Here is a 21,797-nt window from a genome sequence, read left to right as displayed (position 1 = left end):
GCAGCTGATTAGGAATTAAATAAATATAAATAATCCAGCTAAAGTTTATGCATTTATTTCGTTTCCCATGTAGGAAAGTAACAATTATTAGTGGCATTGGCTGAATCCAGTTAGTCAGCAGAACACCAGTTAGCAGGGATTAGGTAGGAGGATTGGCCAGACTCACCTCAGCGTCAGGTGATTGGGCGTTCGACCCAGAGTGGCCTTGGGCCTGATTGTGCCCTGCTGCGAGTCCTCCTCGCCCTCCGACTTCGTTCCAGGATCGATCCGTTCTATGTCCGAGCTGTGGTGGTGCAGATGTGGCTGCCTGATCGGAGGCGGCGGTGGCTCCCGTGGATGCGGATGGGGATGTGGGTGGGCATGGGCGTGCCCCTGCTGCTGCATCAGCTGTTGCTGTTGTTGTTGCTGCTGCTGATGTTGCTGCTGATGTTGCTGCTGCTGCTGCTGATGGGGTTCTGGGGAAGAGCAGGTGATTTCTTTATGGCACGGCGTGCGATGTCAATGATGTCAATGATGATAACAATGATGCATTGTTAGCAATCTTCTCGACAGAAGCGGCATTATCTGGAATGGACATCAACTCACCAGTAACATCGCCCACCGTCTTGCTGCGTCCTCGGAATCCAGTTGGCTGCATCTGCTGGCCGTGGGCGTGGCCGGAGGCGTAGTGGACCACGCCCACACTGGGTGGCAGGTCGTCGGCCTCCTGGCTGCCCGACAAGTTGTCGTAATCAATGTTGCCAGCCGAGTGGCGCTGCGAGCCGGACTTCTTCTTCGGTTTGCCCAGTGTATGCGAGCCATGAACGATGGTGATCTGTGGAGCAAAGATGTAATAGTAATGTTTTAGAGAATGTTTGAACTAAATCTTGTAAGAATTTGTACAATTACGAAGTATTGGTAACACTTACTTGCTGCTTGGGACGCTCCAGCGTCTGGGAGTTGCCCGCATAGCCCATGCTGCCCATGCCCTGCGAGGAGTGGCCGGAGACGGAGCCGGAGCTGCCGCCAAAGTTCTTCATCGGAATTGACATGTTCCGGACGCTCTCGCGGATGATCTGGCGTATGGTCTTCAGGAAGGCATTCCGAAAGTCGGCGGTGCTGTTGGACAGCACGTAGACCTTCTCGGAGCGCCGTTGCAACTGGGAACGCAGATGGATGAGCTCCCACAGGAAGTGGGAGTCCATGTCCTTGGCCGAACTGGCGCGCACTTGCACCTCGGTAACGGGTATGAGCACCTGGTAGCGAATGATCTCCACTTCATTAGTGGCATTCTTGCTGGAAACGCCCTGTGAATTTGAGATATGCATCAAGTGGGTTAATAATTGTAAATGATTTAGTTGGTTTCTATTTTTTACCATCAACTTCTTCTTTTGACGCAGTCGCTCCTTGCACAGGAACACCACTGCCGACTTGAACACAAAGCACATGGCATGTAGCTCCAGTCCCTTCTTGATCTTGCCCAGAAAGTCCGAGATGTTGAGCCACTCCACTCCGCCATAGTACAGCAGATCTCCTACAAATAAAAGCAGATTGTAATGATTTAAAATTTAAGTAAGTAGGAATTCACAAGAGTATTTTTAAGGTGCCTAAAAGTTTTATACTACAATTTCTTTACCTGGACTTAGGTCAATGGGCTGTTTGCAGGACTTCTGGTGCTGCCGGAACAGGTGATCGAATATGGCACCGTACTCCTCGTGGATGCGCTGCATCTCGTTGATGTGCTCGGCAACCTTTTCCATGCCCTTGAGCGCCTCTGTTCGATTTGGTATCCATGAGTACACATATCACAATGGATATATAATATACATACCACAAAGATGCACATGCTCATCGGCCCGGGTGTCGGTGAGGTTGCGCATTTGCTGCAGGAGCAAAGGATACTTGAGGATGCGCTGAATGGGCTTGATCAGATACGATTCCAGGGTGCTGCTGTGCTGCTGCTTGGGATTCCGGGCAGCGAGGAACTCCTGCAGGGCGTGATTGCCCTCGTCTGTTTGAATGGCGAATGGCGAACGTAGATGGGTAAAAAATTGAAATGCAAATTGAGACATTTGCCAAATGATTCGATTTCAATGGACGCTCGTTCGAGTCGTTGTAATTAATTGCAACGTTGGCCCATTAGAGTCAATGGTTGGTAGATGGTTGGGTGAGGGGGGTAGCATTGAAGGGGGTATTGTTCCGTGGCAGGATGCACAAGGATATGCAGTTACAGCGGCTATGACAGCGTCACAACGTCGACAAGAAAATGTCATTAACTTGTTCTTATTGTCAGCCGAGCAGCTTTTGATAAAGGCAAAGTCAAAGCCTGTCTGCAGCAGGAAAGGCAGCAGCAGCAGGAGATGGAGCTTTGGCTGGAGCAGATTTACGTCTAATAGCGTCTGTCGTTGGCTGCATGTCCTTCTGCCAGCCCGACATCCATCCCTACCCCTCCTCCCCCTCCAATCCGCAACTGGATTCTCCTGCTCTTGCACGTAACGAAGGCACTTAAGTGCACTTCTTGCTATAATTAATTATCCTTTCAACTTTTCGCATAAAATTTCATGCAACAGCCGGGCCCAATGGCACCATCCATCCCCTCGAGTGGATGATGCTTGCAGGACTGCCCCCCCCCTACCAACCAGTTACCTTGACTACCTTGACTACCTTCATTGATTGTAAATATTGCGCATACATTTTTTACCTCCAACGATTTGATTAGCTGCAAATCCCAGCCCATCGCAACCCATCATCCTGGCCACAATCAATGCTCTTCTTCCCTTCTGCCCAGCCACCTAGCCATCTGTTTGCTCGAGTGTTTGGTAAGCTTAGACTAAGTCTAATTTAATTATGACATGTTGTCGCGCCACAGCAGCCTTTTATCCGGCTCACTGCAAGGCAGGCTTAGTGGAAGTGGAGCACCCAAGTTCCACTACCTCCCGCCCGAAACTCGTCGTGCCCCAAAGGACAGAAGTTGTGAAGCCCTGGCATAGTTTTGGGTCGCCATTTGTAAGCGTGTCATAATTCTACAAGTTTAATTAACAAAAGATACTTGACAGTTGCCGCTGCTGCTGCTGCTGCTACTGCTGCTGCTGCCACTGGCTGCCTTGGCATGAATATGAATATGCTGCTGCTGCCACTGCCACCACCACCGCCACATCACACCCCTTTTTTTGGGCCGGGAGTTTGCCTTCAGTTTGCGGTTTCCACTTTGGGGTTTGTCGCCTTCTCCGTCGTCGTTGGCATTTGCGGTTGTAATTATTCATTTAACTTGCAAATCATTTTAAAGTGGGCGTGAGGCTGGCGGGGCGTGGCACAATTGAAGCGAATAGTTTGCCAATTGTTCGCTCTGTGGGTTTCGGATGGGTTCGCTTCGGTTATTTGACTTTTACAAGTTTCTTGCTCAACTGAAACTCAAATAGACTTTGACGCTTGACGCTGATTGCAATAGTTCGTACACTATGTATGTGTACGCACTATGTGCGAAAAAGGCTAAACACACATGTACATACAGTGCGTTTCATGAGGGTAACGCACTTGCTAATTTGATCGAGCAAAACTTTTGCGTTGAACCTTTTTGAGATTTTTCTGCATTTTTCTTTACATTTCATTTCCAGTTTACAAGGCCTTACCAAATTGAATTACTCAATTGTTTCAGTTTATAAAATGCAAATAAATTCCCTTGGTTACTAACTTTGTTACTTCTGGTCAAGAATGCATATTAATTTGATTTTTCAAAAATTTCAATTTGCACTCTCACTCTCACTTTCAATCTTGTAATATGCAAATACACTATATCTTGTGATGTGGCTAATAAAAGTTGTAATTTAATTTTCTCAACATTTCCCTGCATCTTGTGACTGCCTTCCTTTGCATTTATATTTTATTCCCGCCCTGCTGATGTATGTAAATGAATTTTTATACTCTGCGAGTTTGATTTGTCCGAGGAATTGGGACTGTGTAATAAGTAATTCCGGGTAATGTTGAATTCTATGGGGGAATACTCACTCGGATGCAGGACTTTCTGCGCCTTGCTGTGACTGGCACAGAACGAGGAGTACAGCTTGAAGTGGTTGACGTAATACAGGAAGGCCGAGCCAATCGCAAAGAGCACATTCTGTGAATTGCAATGAAATGCTATTACTTGAGTGCCACACACATAAATTACCATTTGCGAAACGCACTCTGAACTGGCCGCAGTGCTCGAACTTGTTGAATTCCGGCTCCAGGTCCAAGGACTCCTCCAGATTCTGCAGGAACTGCCGCTGGAATGTGACGATCTCGTGTATGTTGCCGAACAGTGCGTTGATCTCGGCATTGGACAGGAATGTCTCGCGTTTCATGGGCTCCAGATAGTGCTCCAGCAGATTGTTCAGGTGCTGCAATGTGAATCGAGAGAGGCGGACGGTTCAATAAAGTCCAAAAATGATAATACCGAAATTAAGGCAAAGTACTTCCTCTATTTCGCTTTTTAGCGGGAGAACGGTGAAAATGCATAAATTAAATTAAAAAATCAACGACCGGCGACGACTCCGCGCCTTTGCCACTGCCACTCTGCCGCATGGCTACCACGCCGCCCTTTTGGGCCACAACAATTCCCGGCGGAGTTGGCCAGCAGTTATGCTTGGTTGGAGGAAACTTTTTAGTTTTGCCAACTGGCACGAAACATGAAACAAAAAAGAGTGAAGCAATACTGTAGCATAGCCACAGGCGCGCGCTTTCATTTGGAACAATACTTCCGGGCAGCGGGCAGCGGGCAGTGGGCAGCGGGGGGTGTGCGGTTGTCGGTGGGCGGTAGGGCGGAGCGGCCTGTGGGCGGGTCCTAGCCTAGTCTGGTCGCTCGCCACAGATAAGACCCGGAGCCTTCGCCGTTGCCGCAGCGGCGCTTTACATAATTTCTAAATTATAATAATTATTTGTATACTTCCTAGCCCAGACCAATGCACAGCAGACTCGAAGCTGGCTTAAAGCAAACTCTGGCAAGGAGTTTGGGATTGGAGCAGAAGTAGAAGCGGAATGGAGAAACCCAAACAGAAGCCGAGCGACACAGTTAAAGGATTAAAATTTGCATTTTTAATTGCAGGCGAACTTTTTTGCCACCCCATTCCTTCCTTATGAACATAGGTCGGTGTGGTCGATTCTGGGATTTGCATTTAAGTTGAAGCTGGGCACACTGAGCAAATAACAGCGCTTTACAGATAGGATCAGGAATATTTCGTTATGCTAAGCAGCAATTATGAAAATCAAATAAAAATTGCACAGATACATATCTTTCCAACTTTCTTAAGCTTTGAGAGATTTATAATATAATTTAAGATTTATATATATTTAGCTTCGGAGTATTGCTATTTGTATTTCCAATATGATATTATAATTATAAAAGCTATCTAAAAGTGTGCAATAATGCTAGAAATTAGAACAGCAATTTCCAAAGTTTTTAATATTTTTTTTATCTTACTAATATACAGATAGATTTCTTCGCTGTGTAGACTTACCTTCACATAGGTGCGTTCCGTGTCCACCAGCTCCATGACGACTTTGCGCAGCTTCTCCGCATCGGTCAGCTGGCGTGATGGTGTTAATGCCGTGGTCGACACCGATGAGGTGACCGAGCCGGTTGGGCTCGATTTCCGTGTTTCCTGGGGTGAACGACAAAATCCGGTAACCTTAACACGGTTCACAGGTCAGGTTCAAGTTGTAGTTGTTGTAACAGTGGTGTTGTGTGGTTGTTGTTTGTTGAGTTGTTGTTGAATTGTTGTTGAGTTGTTGTTGAGTTGAGTTGTTATTTTGGTGTTGTGTTGATTGTTGCATGATGAGGAGGAACAGAACCCAAAGGAACAACAGAACGTAAAGAGATGCGAGCGCGTGAAAAGGAGACACCAAATAAATGACAATAAACAAAAATGAAGTTAGCCATGACAGAGATAGACAAGAATAGTGATAGTTTATAACACCGAAGGGGTTTGAATCTACTCGGTGGGTTGGGGTGCCAAATGGATGGGTTATTCAAAGGGGCTTTTGGATTGGGGTTTTTGGGCGTGGCAGCCAGCCCGCGGCCACTTTAAGGAGACACAGAGACAGCTGCGGTTGTAAATGACTGTCACGTCCTTGTCCGAGTTGTTGGTGTTTTGTTCTTTGTCCTCCAAGGGTGTTCGCGTTGTTGGTGTTGCGGCCAAAGTGTTTGTGGGTCTCGATCTCAAGCCGCACCACTCCCCACCACTCCTATACCAGATAGTAACTATCTGCTGGCCGTGCCACCCGTGCCACCCACAACCTTCGCCCTTTCTCTGTGTGTTTGCGGTTACAAGCACATTTGGCACTGACAGTTGACGCTTGACGGTTGACATACACAAAATACATACGGACATGTCCTTTGCCCCATCCCATATGCTATATCCACATGAAAACCCCCTACTTTTGCATCAAGACTTAGTGGCGGCAGAGACTTTCTTCGTCGCTTTCTCTTGACTTTTCTGCTATTTGCTTAGCTCTTCTGGCTCACCTACTTGTGTCTTTGTCACAGAAAGAGAAAAAAGTGTTAAATGGAGCATTCCTGATAAATTGACTTAGCAAAGGGAGCGGCAAATGAATTTGCATTGTAAATACCTAAACAAACAGAACTCAAACCTCAAAAAAGGTGTTGAACTTGCAGAGCAAAGGATATTGCATACTAAATCTAAGGATACATTGTAAGTGTAAGGATGACATTTTAAGTAATGCCTTATATAACTATGTATGTAAAAGCGTTGACCGAATTGAAACTTTTTATTTGATTATAATTTAATTGACTAATTGTGGATTAATTTTCCAAGGATCTGCGCTTTTTGTAGTTTTATTATTAAACAGAATCCCTGAATCTTAAATCAATTTGTCACGTTGTCATCACTAGGCCTTAGCGCCATCTCTTTCCCTTTCCCCGTCTCCCTCTCTTTCTGACCTGCTGCAATTGCAGTTGTCATTGTTTGGCGCTGTTGTTGCCCAGCATTGTGGAGACGTTTCACTTTTATGCAGTTGCACTTTGTGTATTGTTAGTGCCCTCTCTTTCCCCAGCCCTATGCCGCTCTCTTTCTGCCTCGGTTCCCTTGGCTGTTGCAGCTTGTTCTTGTCTACTTTCAACTGTTTTATTGTTCTGCATTCTGCTGCTGAGCTGAGCTGAGCTGCGCTTCTGATTTGCATAAGCGACGCCGACCCAAAAGCCAAAACGGCAGACACGGGGCCAGCAAAAAAAAAAAAAAATGAAGTGGGTGGGTGGGTCTTGACGTACAGCAGGTGAAACAGGTGCAACAACAGTGGCAACATCTGCGGCAGCTTCTGGCGCTGAGTGCCCACATTGTTGCCGCTGGCCTGGCCCAAAGATGAAAAATTTGAAAATGTCTTGAATTTTGCGCCCAGCCTCTTCGTTTCGTCCTGTGCGAAATGTCAACTTGAATTAAAAGGATTCCTTATATAACACAACACACCAAACCCCCCCTCACACCCCCGCACAAAGCCCTTTGCCCTCAACCGCTTTTGGCTCCCCTCAGTGTGTTTGTGTGTCACAGTGTTCAAGTATCATTAAATGAAGTGGGTTTCTGCCAGTTTCGAGCACACTTGGGGAAAGCATATCCAGAAAACAAAGTGCATTCTGTGGCATCTTTGCTTGTTGTTCTATCTGTCCCGTCGCGCCCCCTCTCTCAACCCCTTCGTCTGGCCACCCACTGGAACAAAAAATTTACTTATTATAAAAATACTCCTAATAAACATGTTAACATAATATTCAATGTACCTAACTACATAACTCATAGCATATAAAATCTTTTGAATGAATAAATAAATAAAGCTGTATATTATTGCTTAATTCTATTTTTTATTATTTGTAGCATTCTATCTTGGTAGCTTTTTCTTTCTCTGTAGGCATATCCGTTGTCCTGCATATATATAGATATCCTTGATATTTTTATGCCAGGCACATTGCTATCCGTGACGTTTATTGTTCGCTGTCTGGAGGAGAAGGAAGCGGCGTCGCGCCGAAGGATCTCGTCCTCTTGGCGGCAGTGGGCGACCCAATAGGCCAAATTTGCCATGACATCTTGAGATGTGTCGAGACACGCCCTGGGGCATAGAGCTCTCGGAGATCTCGCTTCCTGCTCCGAGTGTTTCTTGCCACATCTTTTTGTGCAAATTTCAATTTGTGCACATTTCAATCACAAGTGCTCATTGGGGGAATGGAGGAAGTCGGCCTTCCGAAAGCCACGCCACATCAACTACAGTATACAACCCATTCATATAGTCCGCCCACACCCACACCCACACATACAAGCCCCAACCACCCACTGAATGTCGTGTTTGGCGCTCGTTTTAATAGTTTCCGTTTCCGCTTTGCGAGTTCAAAGCAATTTGATTTGCCTTCCAAGTGGCAGGTTCCTGTGGGACAAGTCGGGGGAGGGTAAATACATACTAAAAGGGGTGGGATTTTGGAGCCGTGCTGGGGGTCATGGGGGGTCGAACAAACGAGGGGGGAGAGAGAGAGGGAAGGAGGGAGGGAGGTAGGTGCAGAGTTGTGTTTGCGTTTGGTTGTCCCCATTCCCAGTTTTCCAGCTTCAGGAGGTCATCCTCCTGCCTTGTGCCTCCAACCTCCCTCCACCTTCCTCCAGATCATACAAACGTGTTTCGGACGATGCACTTACTTGCTCCGCGGTCTTTAGCAGATTCTCAATCTCAAAGCTGCTCGTACGCGACGTTGGCTTGGCCACGCCCAGTCCGCCTACGACCACGCCTCCCACGCCGCCCATTCCGCCCATGCCGCCCACCGCCAACTGGGCGGCCATTGCGGCAGGATCCACAAAGGAGGTGGCCGGTGAGCTTTCCGCCTCCGGCGAGTACAAATCCTTGCTAGTGCCATCTGAAAATTGCATGGGGAGATAAGCGAATGTTGTGATTAAGTATTATTACTACTTTTATTATTATTAGTTTTGGCCTGCCTCGCAATTAGTTGAGTGTGTGTGTGTGTTTAACAGGCGCGCCTGGAGAATATCGATTAAATGCTCGTTTTTTCGGTTATTTGTCGCTTGTTAATTTTAAATTCCATGTTTGTGCAGTAAAAAAGGCGAACGAAGGAATTTTAATACTGGCGTAAATGGCACGCCTTCATCCTTCTTTCCCGCCTCCCAACCTCCCAGCTTCCCCGCCCCTTAGGTTTTTTACCCTGCCTCAAAGCCGAAAGTAATAACGACAAAAAACAGCCAGCAGCAACAACAAGCTGTAATGATTATTGCTGCAATGTGTTTGCCACAGCGTTCACACACTAAAGACGGAAAGAGAAGGACACAGGCGGCGGGAAAGGGACAGAGAGAGAGCAAGGCTCTTAACCGAAAAAAATTTATGGCCCATACATATGAGGCCAACTCGCAGAGAAACTCACTTGCACTTGCCAAAGAAGTAACCGCAACTATTTTGGGAATTTTTAATCTTAAAACATAGAAACGGCAATTTCTTAGAGGCAGTTTATTGGCCCAAGATCTAGCAAAGAAGCAGCTGGACCGAAAATACTATAGTACTATATTGTTTCGAGCAGCCCAAAAGTTGCATAAACTTTTAAAATGTTAAGTTAGCTGGCAACAAAGAAATTACCAAGAAAGTTCGCAATCTCAAGAATGCAAGAGTTTAGATCCTTAAATGAACATGTTAGGTCTTGCGAAAGTGAATTCAAAATATTACATATTTAAAAGTTCACTCAGAGATCATAGTTCAAATTAGAAAGCTACATTGCTATTTTTTAATAGATCAAAGCCAAAGTACAGTGTACTTTGGTATATTTTTCTTGCGTGCTTCTGTGGCATGTAGTAGAAGTAGTTTTGCCAGCACTCGTGAAGCGTTTAAATATCATGTCCTTGAAGACACCGCCTTGGTGTCCTGGTGTCGACTATCCTGTTGTCTTGGCTCTTCTGCATGCAAATTTGCTGGCAGCAAATTTTATGAGCATTTTTCCCTAAAATTTGATCCCACACACACATTCTGCATGCGTAAGTGTGTGTGGGTAGTTATTGGAAATTGCCGTCTTATAAATTTCAGTTTGCGGTCTCCTTTTGCAAACTGCACGTAGTCCTGGTTGTAGGGCTTTTCTAGGGTCCTGGCAGAAGCCAGGAGCTAATAACTCGTGGACGTGCCAAGCCGAATTTGTCGATGGCAAATAACTTGGCCAGTTTCAGTGGCTTTAAATAAAGTAAGACTTGCCGTTGTTTATGGCAGGAAGATACGCTCGAGGAGCTCTCAAGTTGGGCCAGTTTTTTGTTTTACTTCCTGTTAGTTTTTTTTTGTGTTTTTTTTGTATGTGCCAGGATACTAAACAACTTGGCACAAGTCCTGCATAGTTTCCTGGGGGTTAATGATCCCTTGAATGTTTGCGAAGTTCTTCAAGGAAATCCGACTCTTTTTTTCGCTGGCTTAACTTGGCTGGCCTAGCTTTTCGCAATTTAATACAACTAATTGGCTTGACGGCAGCCAAGGTATCAATAAATTCGCATTTTTTTACTTATGAAGAGCACATTTAATTGAAAATTGGTGGCTTTGGAAAAAATGTGGGGAATATACTCCCTGTAATCAGTTACTTCGCTTTTGTACGCTTTTATTGTCCCTTCAAATACCCTTCTCTTCTTGGGCAAACTTTTTTAGCCACCAGGATGTGTGTCAACAAAAAAATAAAAATGCAGAAATAAATATTAATACGCGCGCACACACATACACATACATACATATGCGTTCGTATAAAGAGAGTCGTTTAATTTCTGCTACAATTTTTGTTTTGTTGTTATATTTTTTATTTTAATTCTTTTTTTAGTGTTCGTTCTGTGCCTTTTAATTGTTGGCCGCAACAAAAAAGTTTCATTTTGTGTGCCGCTGTTGTTGTGGTTGTTGTTGTTTGCCGCTGCTGCGTTTGTTGGCTTTAATTGTTTTGTGTTCTTAGCCACTTCGGCTTTTTGAGTGCAGCGCAGCGTGTGTGTGTGTGTGCGTGCATGCGCGTGTGTGTGCGAGCGCTCGAATGTATGCTGCAGTTTGTAATCCTGTAATTATGTAGTTGGTTGTTGCGAAACGACACACACACACATACACACGCCTCTCTCGTTCTCTCGTTCCCTCTTTACATATTGATGTAATTGTTGTTGTACATGTTGTACACCCACATTCGATGCCTCTCTCTCTTTCGCACACCCTGTTGCCATCTCTTTCACTAGCCGTTGTCTAGAGCCAGCATTTAATGCAACTCAACTCACAAAAAAAAAAAATGAAATATAAATTACTTTAATGAACTTTACAAATTCGCATGCATGCCCGGAAATGCGCTTTTTCGTTTCCTGCCACACACACATACACCCAAACACACCCATACACCCGTACATGTAGGTATTCAGGGATTAAGGATAAAGAGAGCCAGAAATATAGGGACGACGCACCTCAACGTCAAGGCTCGTAAAACCGGACCCCTAGCCGTACATACGGATACGGACACGGAACTGCAACCATAGCCGTGATTAGTATGCTTTTGTTGTACGAGTGGCTGATGAATGCTGCCTATAGCTTGCCCCACACCCCCCCTTTAAACCGCACTGCCCACCCTTCATTTTTCCAGCTTAAATGTTTAAAAGCGGCCGAATTCGCACACAACAATTTCGAGGTTACCCGGGGTAGAATTCTTTCGGTTTTGCATGGGTGCATTGGCCACTGGGCCTCCGCGAATCGAGATTTGGGAATTGGGGATTTGGGATTCGGGCATTTGGAATTGGGTGGTACTTACTCCAACCGGGTGCCGGAACAATCAGTCCAGTTATCATCTCCTCGCTCATCACCGGCGGATCTGTTGGCGGCGGCGGACAAACCAGCGAGTCAATCATATCATCCGTAACCCTCATGATACCCACTAGATCTGGTGGCTCAGTGCGCGAGGACCTGCGGAGTGAGAAAAAGTGCAGACTTTAGTCAGGTGAGCCAGGTATTTGCATAATTATCATTGTGAACCCCACTTGATAAGGTGGAACAAATGTTAATGCTTAAGCCCACACATGTGCGTATTCCCATGACATCCGTATTAATTAAGATGTAAATTATGTGAGGAGAAGAAATATATTTTAAAAATGTGATGGTATCTCTAACACACAAGTTTCGGACTTAAAGTGTAAAACTTGACTGTTTCAGTTTAAAATTGGATTTAGTTGCGACACATTTAAATCCAATCCTCCTTAAATTCCTCCAAGTTATGGCGAAAACGCCGATTGAAAATATCCGATTTTTTATAACATTTTTTTATTCGATTTTTTGATAAAAAATAATCGATTTTTTGATAAAAATAATCCGTTTTTTTTCGATAGAAGTAAAAATAGTTGTCCAAATGTGGAATGCCATACCTCGTTGAATTCGAAAATTCGAAAATCGAAAATGTTGGGATAGACATAGTTAGCTATGTTTATTAGCAGCACAAAACAGTATTTATTTTAGCTGTGCGACCATTTTTGGCCAAGCTATGGCGAAAACACCGACTGAAAATCTCCGATTTTTTACAACAATTTTTTTTTTCTATTTTTTGATTAAACATAATCCGTTTTTTTTCGATAGAAGTAAAAATAGTTGTCCAAATGTGGAATGCCATACCTCGTTGAATTCGTAACAAAATTCCCTATCGATCCTTGTACATACATTAATATGCTAATTTTTTGCCATTTTTCGCAAATTTTGATGATGGTACCCCTTATCGAAAATGCAAAAATTTGTCAAATTTTTTTTTTTCGAAAATCGAAAATGTTGGGATAGACATAGTTAGCTATGTTTATTAGCAGCACAAAACAGTATTTATTTTAGCTGTGCGACCATTTTTGGCCAAGCTATGGCGAAAACACCGACTGAAAATCTCCGATTTTTTACAACAATTTTTTTTTTCTATTTTTTGATTAAACATAATCCGTTTTTTGTCGATAGCAGTAAAAATAGTTGTCCAAATGTGGAGTGCCATACCTCGTTGAATTCGTAACAAAATTCCCTATCGATCCATGTACATACATTAATATGCTAATTTTTTGCAATTTTTCGCAAATTTTGATGATGTTGCTTAAAAATTTTTAAGCATTTATCGAAAATGCCTTATGGAGCATTTAAGAAACCCATTTCGTGCCGTGTAGTATTTGCATATTTCCCGTTTGTGACCCTCTTGACAAATCCAAACAAATGAACGTGTAGCGACACCTGGAATGGATTCCGGACTACCGACTACGGACTACCGACTACGGACTACGGACTGCGGACTGTCGTGACCTTTTTCTGTGTCAGTGCGCGAAATTAGCAAAAGATGCGGAAAATGCTTCCAACGTGCATAATTTGAATGGACGACCGGCTGACTGGGAGTCGGGGGTCAGGGGTCAGGGGTCATAGCGGCACAGGCAGAAACGGGCGCATTTGGCTCCACAAACGCTTAGCACAAAAGCTTTTCTGTTTTCGTTTGCCATAAAGAGAAGCTAATTAGGCTATCAAAATGCCGTTCGGCCCGCCCGAAAGGTGATGCAGTGTGGATGGGGCCCCAGTGTTTTGGTAGATTGGGGCGAGGTTTGGAAAATCGGGTGGAGCTGGGTGGTGAACTGGTCAACGAAACGGAACCAAACGGCACCAAACGGAACCAAGGGTGCCCACCGACCACGTTCTAACTGCATGGCAAGCGAGAGAACGTGAAGTGGCAACGTGTTTGGGTTACGGCTTGTCTCCCCAAAATTTTCCCCGTTTTCCAAACGTTTTTCTTTTACCCTGCACCCCTGCACCCCTCGACTCCCCCCAACACACCACATTTACCAGCTGCGGCTTTAACTTGTTGTTGACTTTGCTGAAAAACTATAAACCCAAAATGGTTCGAGAATGTACATGGAACATTTTTCGGTTCAAACATCTAGTTCGTATTTTTTTTTTTGCTCCCCTTCACTTTCTTTTTCACATTTTTTCCGATTTGTTGCGAAACAATTTCTGCCATTGGTTTAGTTCACCACGTTTTTTTTTTTTGTTCGTTGTATTCTGCTCTTTTGGCTGAAAAACTTCTTATGGTGTAACATCATCAAAAATTGGCCAAGCTTGTCGATTGTTGACATTCTGGGGTGTGTGTGAATTTGATGTGGCTTGTGGCCAGTTGGTTGAGTGATGTCAGAGTTAGAAAGCTCTGCACAAAATGTTTTTAATTAACAAGCATCAGCTGCTGCTGCTGTTGCTGCTGCTGCAGGTTTTGGTTTTTACAAATTTGTGTTCAAGCTGGCGCACTGGACATTAATGAAGTTTTCGTTTTTTGGGTCCGGAATATCGCAATGAAATCAGCTGAAATGTGTCAGTCAGGCGATATTCCTTCAGCTTTATGAGCCATATCAACTAGGAAATGAACACAAAATGTCCAGACAATGGCGTAACAATGGCCGAGATATTGCATTACGCTGTCACAGGGCGCCCTAAAGCTAATTGACAGTCTGGCCTGGTCGGGTGACTAAAATAGTTAATTAATCCGTGTAACTGAAATTTAAACAATGGCCAGCGTGTGCGCCCACATGGGGAGCGGTCACACGGCGTATACTTTATCACCGTTCCATAGCCATTCACGTTCGAACGAAACATCGAAACAGATGTTAAGCAGGGCATAAACAAGAACAATGATGCCGTGTGGCTGTCATAACTTACCGCATCATCATGCTGAGCGATTGTTCCTCCTGCAGGACGCTCTCCAAGTACATCATATCTAGATCGGACACAATTGCGCCATTGATGACCATTATTTCGTCTCCTTTGATAATGCCTGCAATTGGTGGAACAGCGTTAGTCGTTGGATATTATACAAACTATCTATACACATATTGTTGCACATATCTATGTCGGTTGAGCTCTTTTTTTTTTTTGCCACGGTCATTGTTATTTTTCAGTCCCATTCCTAGTCCACGTTTCCATTCCCTGCAGCCTAGACAATGGTTTATATTCTGTTTGGGGGGGCGCAATTCTAATGCTGCCTAGCAATCAAGGATGTTATATGGGTGTGGAATCAATGTCTGACAATTGTGCGGCTCCTGTGGACCACTGACATCTTTTATGTAACAAACGATAAGCGGAATGTCTTCAGCTGCTGGTGCTGCTACTGCTCTTGCTGCATCTGCAACTGCAACTGCTGCTGCTGCAGCTTCAATGCTCGTAAAACAATAACAACAAGAGCATTGTGGTTTCTTGCATTGTTCATACGCCACGTTATCCCAGCGCCATCTGTGCACTGAGCAAACTGAGCAAACCTTTACTTCAGAAAAATTCCTATTTTGTTCAGAATTTTACACCTGCACATCATATCTTATTATTTAAGAACTAGAGATCTGAGATCATTTAATTATGTTTTAAATAGGAATTTTTCTGTGATACCTATAGTATAGTTTTTCTTTCTGTGCACCTCTCTATATCTGCGCTGCGTTCGTTAGCATTTTCTACTTTGTCTGCATGACTCGTCTATCATGTGTGTTTTCTCCAGCATTTATTCTAGCCATGATGTTGGTTATTCCTTGTTGCCTGCCTCGACCTGTCTTACCCCCTTTGGCAGCCACCCCCCTCTTCCTGTTGACGACATGCATTCAGTTGCCTGCAGTTGCATGCTACCAGTGTCGCTTATCATTGTTGGTGCAGCAGGAGCAACATTTTCTTAAGGCAAAAGTTCGATAGATAGACAGATACATGTATGTATGTATATGTGTTCGGAGCCCGCCTTGTGGCAATATTTTACCTATGCTACACCATCGTCTGGGTTTCCTTACTTCACCTATGTTTTCTCTCGGGCGGAAAAGGGAGTTTGTCCCCTATGCATTTGTTACAATTTAAACGGATTTTTACATCTTAATGCTGGCAGAGGCATGACACATGCGATTTACCATATAAAATGCACATACTCCTATGTATACTACTCGTTCTGTACTTTATCCGTTGGATTATTCCTGGCTGTGGGAAAAAGACAAATTTTATTTATATTGTGGTGGCACTGGGTGCTGCCTTATTCCCCTAAATCTACTTTTTGCTACGATTTTGCCAGGCCTGGCATATGCGTTGTCAACACGTTCGCTTGCTGTTTTCCAGTTGGCCTGGCCCAAAAACGAAGTCGAAGCCTGAGCAAATTGTTATTCCATGTTTGCCAAATGCTTTGCCACGCTTGTTTCGCCGCCAAAGTTGCGCCACTCCAAAAGTGCCGAACTTTGTGCAACCCAGATGAAGATGAAGACGGCAATAAGATGCAGTTGCAAACTTCTGTTGCATGGCTACATTCAGACTAAAACCAGGACCAAAGAATTTAAGATCTGTGCTTAAAGCAGAAAGGTCCTAGGATTACTGCCTGTGTTTTTCCCCCAAAAAAGCTGGCATCTTCATCAGGGCACCGCATTTCCTCGCAGTTCGTTACGATTTTACAATTAGCCCAGCAAAAGTGGCCAGAATTTTCCGCTCCCCAGCCACATTTGCATTTGAAAGCTGCGGTCAGGATTTGTTTTTGTTTGGCTCCGCTGCTTCACCCCCATTTCATTGGGTTGAATTGCGGACTTTTGTGCAATTCGGTCGTAAATGCTGTCTTCCAGCTTTGTCCGAGCTTTGTTTTGTGGTTGCTGCTTAAGAGTTGCGTCTTTCGACATGCTAATAGCCATTAAATTCAATTGTGCCCCCGCTCACGCTCCTAGTCCTTCAATCATCTCCGTTTAGTGGCGCAAAAAGGAAGGGGAGGGCGCAGGAGGTTTTTGGGGGGGGCAAAAAGTTTCCTATTGCGTTTTGCGTTTTGCAAATGTAAATGCGAGTCCTGAGTCCTTAATTTATGCATACACACGCCACTACAATGAGTGGGGGATATTCCCGCAGAAAGCTGGCCAGATAACGCTGACGGTAGAGGGCTTAAAGCCGCACTTAAAGCTCAACACATTGTATACGCAATATTTGTGGCCAAATGCCGGCAAAGCCAGGCAATCAGCATAGATTCTGGTATATGTGCTATTGATACTGGGGAGTCAGAAACCAATAAAAGCTTCATCCACAAATCTGGCTAGAATATGTATGGTACTAAACTGAGTTTGTGTACAAAACTGATATTTGATATTAGCAGTTTAATTCCACTAACGAAGGTGTTTTCATATCTGAATAATTTGCATGCCCAACCCGTCGTATACGTAATATTTGCAGGTAATTATTTTTAAAAGGAACTTACCTAATTGACCCATTAACTCGGGCTAATGCAATAAGATCAATGTTCTAACTACTTTAGTGCCAATTCGCCGTAATTTAATTAAGCTAAGGCTTCCTGCATTTCCCTGCCAACGAATGCAACATTTGCTCAATCGTAAAACTCATTAGCACAACTTCTTCCCCACTTTTATTTTACTCCTGCCATTTTTCTTCTGTTTTGGCTTGCAGTCCAACTTTTCACCCTCTGTGGTTGGTTTTTTTGTTTTTAGTACGGAGGCACTCCTTCCGGAGAATTTCATGCGCATTGTTTCATGGATTTTTTGATTCGTTGTCGCCTTCAAAAACCAACCAAATGAGCGCCACTCGCACTCGACGTGCTTAATGAGTTTTCTGCTGTTACTGCAGCATGAAATGTTCTTTCGGTTCATCACTTTGCCAAGTGCAGCACTGCAGTTTTCCCACCTGGTGGTTGCAACCAGGGGGGGGGGAAACTGGGGGAAAAGTAGGGTGTTGGGTTGAAAAGGTGGCTCTGCCTGTCAGTTCCATAATTTAAGGCGCTGTTCTAGTGGCATTTCGACTACATCCACTTGACTCCATGGCGCGTTGTCGTCGGCATCGTCGTCGACGTTCCCGGCAAATGCAAATGCCAACTTAAGTTGATTTTAAGTGATAGAAAAACAACAGGACGTGGAGAGGGGGGATCTTGGATGCTGGATGCTGAGACGGCTTACACTCGAGGAAAACCCCTTTAAGGACCTGGAAGCCGCCGTTGCCGCAGCAGAAGTAAGCCGTCGCCCACACCTGGCAAACATTTCGAGTGCGCTGCTCATCACCATCATCGTCGTCGTCGTCCCAACAAGCGCTGACAGTTGACTTTTCGCATTGCATGCCCCCAGGAACTCCTCCTGCTCCACTGGATCCCCGCCTGCTGCTCCTCTTTCTTTTCGGGCTCAAACTCCACTTGACTCGACTCGGTCTCCCTTGTAGACCAAAGTGAGTTTGCTCAAGTTTCGTCTTGTGCTCTTCACTTTTTTTCGCTTCTTTTTTTTATGACATAAAAGTGAAAAGCATTAAATATAAAAGCAGCAGCAGCATGGATGTACAGAAAAGAGCAGGCGCAAAAGGCAGGGGGGCCACTACCTGGGCACTTTATAATTTAGCTCGGCAACATTGGGCCACATTGTTTCGCTCGGGGCGCCAGTTGAGTAGTAGAGTAAAGTGGACTGAATGCTGGAGGCTGGAGTAGAGAATGGAGCCACCAATCCTTGGAGACGAAGACAAAGACTCTATTTCATTTGCTTGCGTACCGCTGCGTCACCTCAATGGCATAAATTAAATGCACGATTTCATCGCCTGAATGCGATTTGTGTCAAAACCCATTTTCGTTCTGTCATGTCGCCTGGATGATGAACTCAATGGCAACTCCACTGCTTTTGTACTCACCATTGTGCATGGCCACACTCTTGTCCTCCACGCGACTCACGTAGCAGCAGAGTTCGTCCTGGCGTTCCGCATTCTCGATCAGCTCCGCCTCCACGGAGAAGCCCCACATCTGCTCCAGAGTCGTGCGCTGCAGCTCCACCTGGTACAGGATCTTCATGCAGACCTCCACGAACTCGTGATTATGTAGCTGTGTGGAAGGGATATGTTGCAACTAATTAATAATTTAGATTATACTTTATATGAATTATGGTTTGATATATGAATCCTTAAAGTATCTATGTAATTTTACTCCGCTTGTAGAAGTATATCCACATCGATAGGAAGTGAGTTTGAGTGCGCAAGCTAAGTGCTAAATTAGCCGAGTTTCGCAAGCAATCATTGTGGGGCAGGGGCAGAAATTGATTGAGTGGAGTTACTGCGAGTTACTAGGAGTTGCTCAAGTTGTTGTCGAAATTTATTGAACTGCCAACGGCGAAAGGAACTTTTTATCAAGCCCACCAAAGCTGCCACCTCCCCAAAACCCAAGCTCACTCACATTCTCATTCGAACTCCATTTGCAGTTGCAGTTGCACATTTTTGCCATTTGCCAATTGGCCTGGCTGGCTGGGCCAATATTTACTAGCTTGTTGTTGAGGTCGAAGTTCAGATTTGGGAATGTTGAGGGTCGAAAGTTTTCAGCTAGCGGCTGACTTGGCAGCTGGCTAAAGTCTCACCTAGACTAATCGTGTGCCAACTGAAGGGGAAAAGGGAAATGGCCAACGGGAAAGTTCATAATTTATGGCATTATGTTTTTGGAAATCGAAGAGTAATGGGCGTAGTGGGTGTGGAGATGAGCTAATTGTGAAATTGGGTACATTGTTGCCAGTAGTTTTTAGCAGGAATAAAGGAATTTATGAAACCACCTAAGCTGCAAACACTATTCGGTGTGAAAAATGTTGAGAGTACTTTGAATGGGTTTTTCTTTTTTAATATAAAGGGAACACGCTCCTATCTACTTTCCATTAAAACTTAATCTTTTTTAATCCTATTTGTAAAGCTAGCTTAAAAATTCGTAAAAGGAACAGCTTTATTATGCCCAAAGTTAATTTAAAGGTATCACATTCTGAGATAAGCCTCTTGAATTTCAGTGATGTGTAGTGAAATGGGATAAAATTTAAGTTCATTATGCAGCGTTTTCCAAAAAAAACCAAGAACCCACTTTGTGAGACAGTATCGTTATGAATTAAATCATTTTAATGCAAATAATAAAGAGCTGATATGTGTTTTAAAGTGCAAACGCAGTAATTCCATGAGTATTCCACCCCAGACACGTTTCCAAATTCCATTTGCACGGCTCCACATGCAATTTCCAAGTTAAATTCGATAAGTTGAATTGAACTTGAAGTTGGTGCCCCATCAGAAGGAGAGGAAACTCCATGGAATTACATTCGCAGCTGGAGGCTGAAGGCTTAAGGCAGTTGGCATATAGACATTCTGGCTTTGATTATGTACTTACATAATTTTCAATCAGATCGTTGCGATGCGGCACAAAGTAATTGTGATCCTCCATGTCACGTCGCTTCTTGACGCGCACAAAGTGCTCCATGGGATTGAGGTTGCGACGGGCGCAGGCGCTGGCGAGGAATTCCTCCACAGACATGGCATCACGTAGATAAACTGTCGAGTAAGCATTGTCGGGCATTGCAACTTTGAAAGTTTTTTCCGGTTCGTCACGTGAATTCATCTGGAAAAAGGCAGAAAATTCGATTGGATAAACAGACATATACACCACACACACACACGTACAATGTCATTAAGCAGTCAGGCCCAGACATTTGCGAGGCCCGCACACAGATACATTTACGGCTACAGATACAGATTCAGATATATAACCCTCTTCCCCTCTCATACCCTGAATCCATCCATAGCCGTGCGCATTCTTGAATATGGCCACACGGAAGTGAAAATTGAAAAATAGCAAACACACACATTGGTGCCCGCAGTCGAAGCCCCTCAACCCCCTGAAATGTAATGAAAAATGTCGCTAGCAGTGGCTCAGGGAACGGTAAAGGACACACTGCAAAAAAAAGCTCTCCAAATATCATATATGTAACTGACAAAAAGTAGATCCTTAATAAGGATGTTTGTACATTCCAAGTTACATGTCGCCAAATTGAAGCCAACATTTAATGTTTTCATTGTTTCCAACATTTAATGTTTTCATTGACTGCTCATGTTTTCTCTCAGTGTAGCAGCAGGAGCTGCCGCGGATCTGGAACTGCAGGCGGGATCTGCTGCCGCATCGAGTTGAGTTTGAAGAAAACTCAGTTAAAATGCTTAACCGTTTCCACAACGTCATCGTCATCCAATGTTAACTCCGTGATGAGGCTTCCTGCTGCTCCTGCCTCAGATGCCGTCAATGCGTCCTTTTCGTCCTTTTTTGTCCTGCTAGCCCGGCTGCTTTCCAACTGCAACTGTAAACGAATCAGGTGGCCCAGCTGCCAGTTGTCGGCTACTGGAAATTGCATTTGTATTGGCAGCCGGCAGCCATTGGCAATGGGTTCGCTCAAGTTGGCAGCAGCAGTTCATCCACAGGGTGAAGGCACGAGGTCCTCGTCCAGGTAATACACTCCCTCATACACGCAGGACAATTGAATTAGTTTGGCAGTTGGAAAAGGCAGCTTCTCACTTGGATGGCAGCCACAAGCTACAAGAAATGACGAGCAACCTCCGTTTGCATTTGCATTTGCATAACAGTTTTGCATATCGATTACGGGATCATTATTGCCCGGCCAAATAAATCGACTTTATATTCATGAAAATATACATACAAGTATGTGAATTTCTGCTTTCATTTCATAGAAGTGGATTCTAAGAAAAAGCATGTTAGCTTAAAAATTTGTATGGCTTGTAGTTGGACATTGTTTATTATTGGTTAAACCGCTGGAAGACTGGCATGAGTAGCTAAAATGAGTGTGTGCTTAAAAGTCAATTTTATGATTTCAATTGTGAACAAGGCAAATTGTTAATCTATCTGTTCATGTTCCTGATTTCGAGCAGCAATTGTCATTGGATTTGCACTGTTGCGGAGATTGGAGCCCTGAAAGACGATTAATTCCGCACAAACGCCTCTCGCACACACTTAACTCTACTGACTAATTAACTTTTGATTGTTCCTGACTGAGCCCCCTTAAGGCCAGGAAAATTTCAGCTTTCTGCCA

General features: G+C 44.3%; 1 protein-coding gene across 13 annotated transcripts in view; it reads right to left on the bottom strand.

Moving 5' to 3' along the window:
* The window catches only part of LOC120449874, an 85,052-nt gene that overhangs the window by 10,010 nt on the left and 53,245 nt on the right, over positions 1-21,797 (bottom strand). For 8 of the 13 annotated variants that reach the window (XM_039632546.2, XM_039632547.2, XM_039632549.2 and 5 more), the window contains 14 exons: positions 20,093-20,320; positions 18,598-18,784; positions 14,647-14,761; positions 11,747-11,898; positions 8,643-8,857; positions 5,472-5,642; positions 4,161-4,355; positions 3,985-4,093; positions 1,811-1,990; positions 1,616-1,753; positions 1,356-1,513; positions 909-1,286; positions 586-814; positions 167-476 (listed from right to left, as the gene is read on the bottom strand). In XM_039632546.2, the coding sequence (XP_039488480.1) occupies positions 167-476; positions 586-814; positions 909-1,286; positions 1,356-1,513; positions 1,616-1,753; positions 1,811-1,990; positions 3,985-4,093; positions 4,161-4,355; positions 5,472-5,642; positions 8,643-8,857; positions 11,747-11,898; positions 14,647-14,761; positions 18,598-18,784; positions 20,093-20,320 (2,765 nt within the window). The remainder of the gene's footprint in view (positions 1-166; positions 477-585; positions 815-908; positions 1,287-1,355; positions 1,514-1,615; positions 1,754-1,810; positions 1,991-3,984; positions 4,094-4,160; positions 4,356-5,471; positions 5,643-8,642; positions 8,858-11,746; positions 11,899-14,646; positions 14,762-18,597; positions 18,785-20,092; positions 20,321-21,797) is intronic. The other 5 variants (XM_039632548.2, XM_039632539.2, XM_039632540.2 and 2 more) reach the window with 2 other exon arrangements.

This window comes from Drosophila santomea, chromosome 3L (genome assembly GCF_016746245.2).
Source record: "Drosophila santomea strain STO CAGO 1482 chromosome 3L, Prin_Dsan_1.1, whole genome shotgun sequence".
NCBI lineage: Eukaryota > Metazoa > Arthropoda > Insecta > Diptera > Drosophilidae > Drosophila > Drosophila santomea.
Note: the sequence above shows the minus strand (reverse complement) of the source record. Positions and strands in the feature narration are given on the sequence as shown.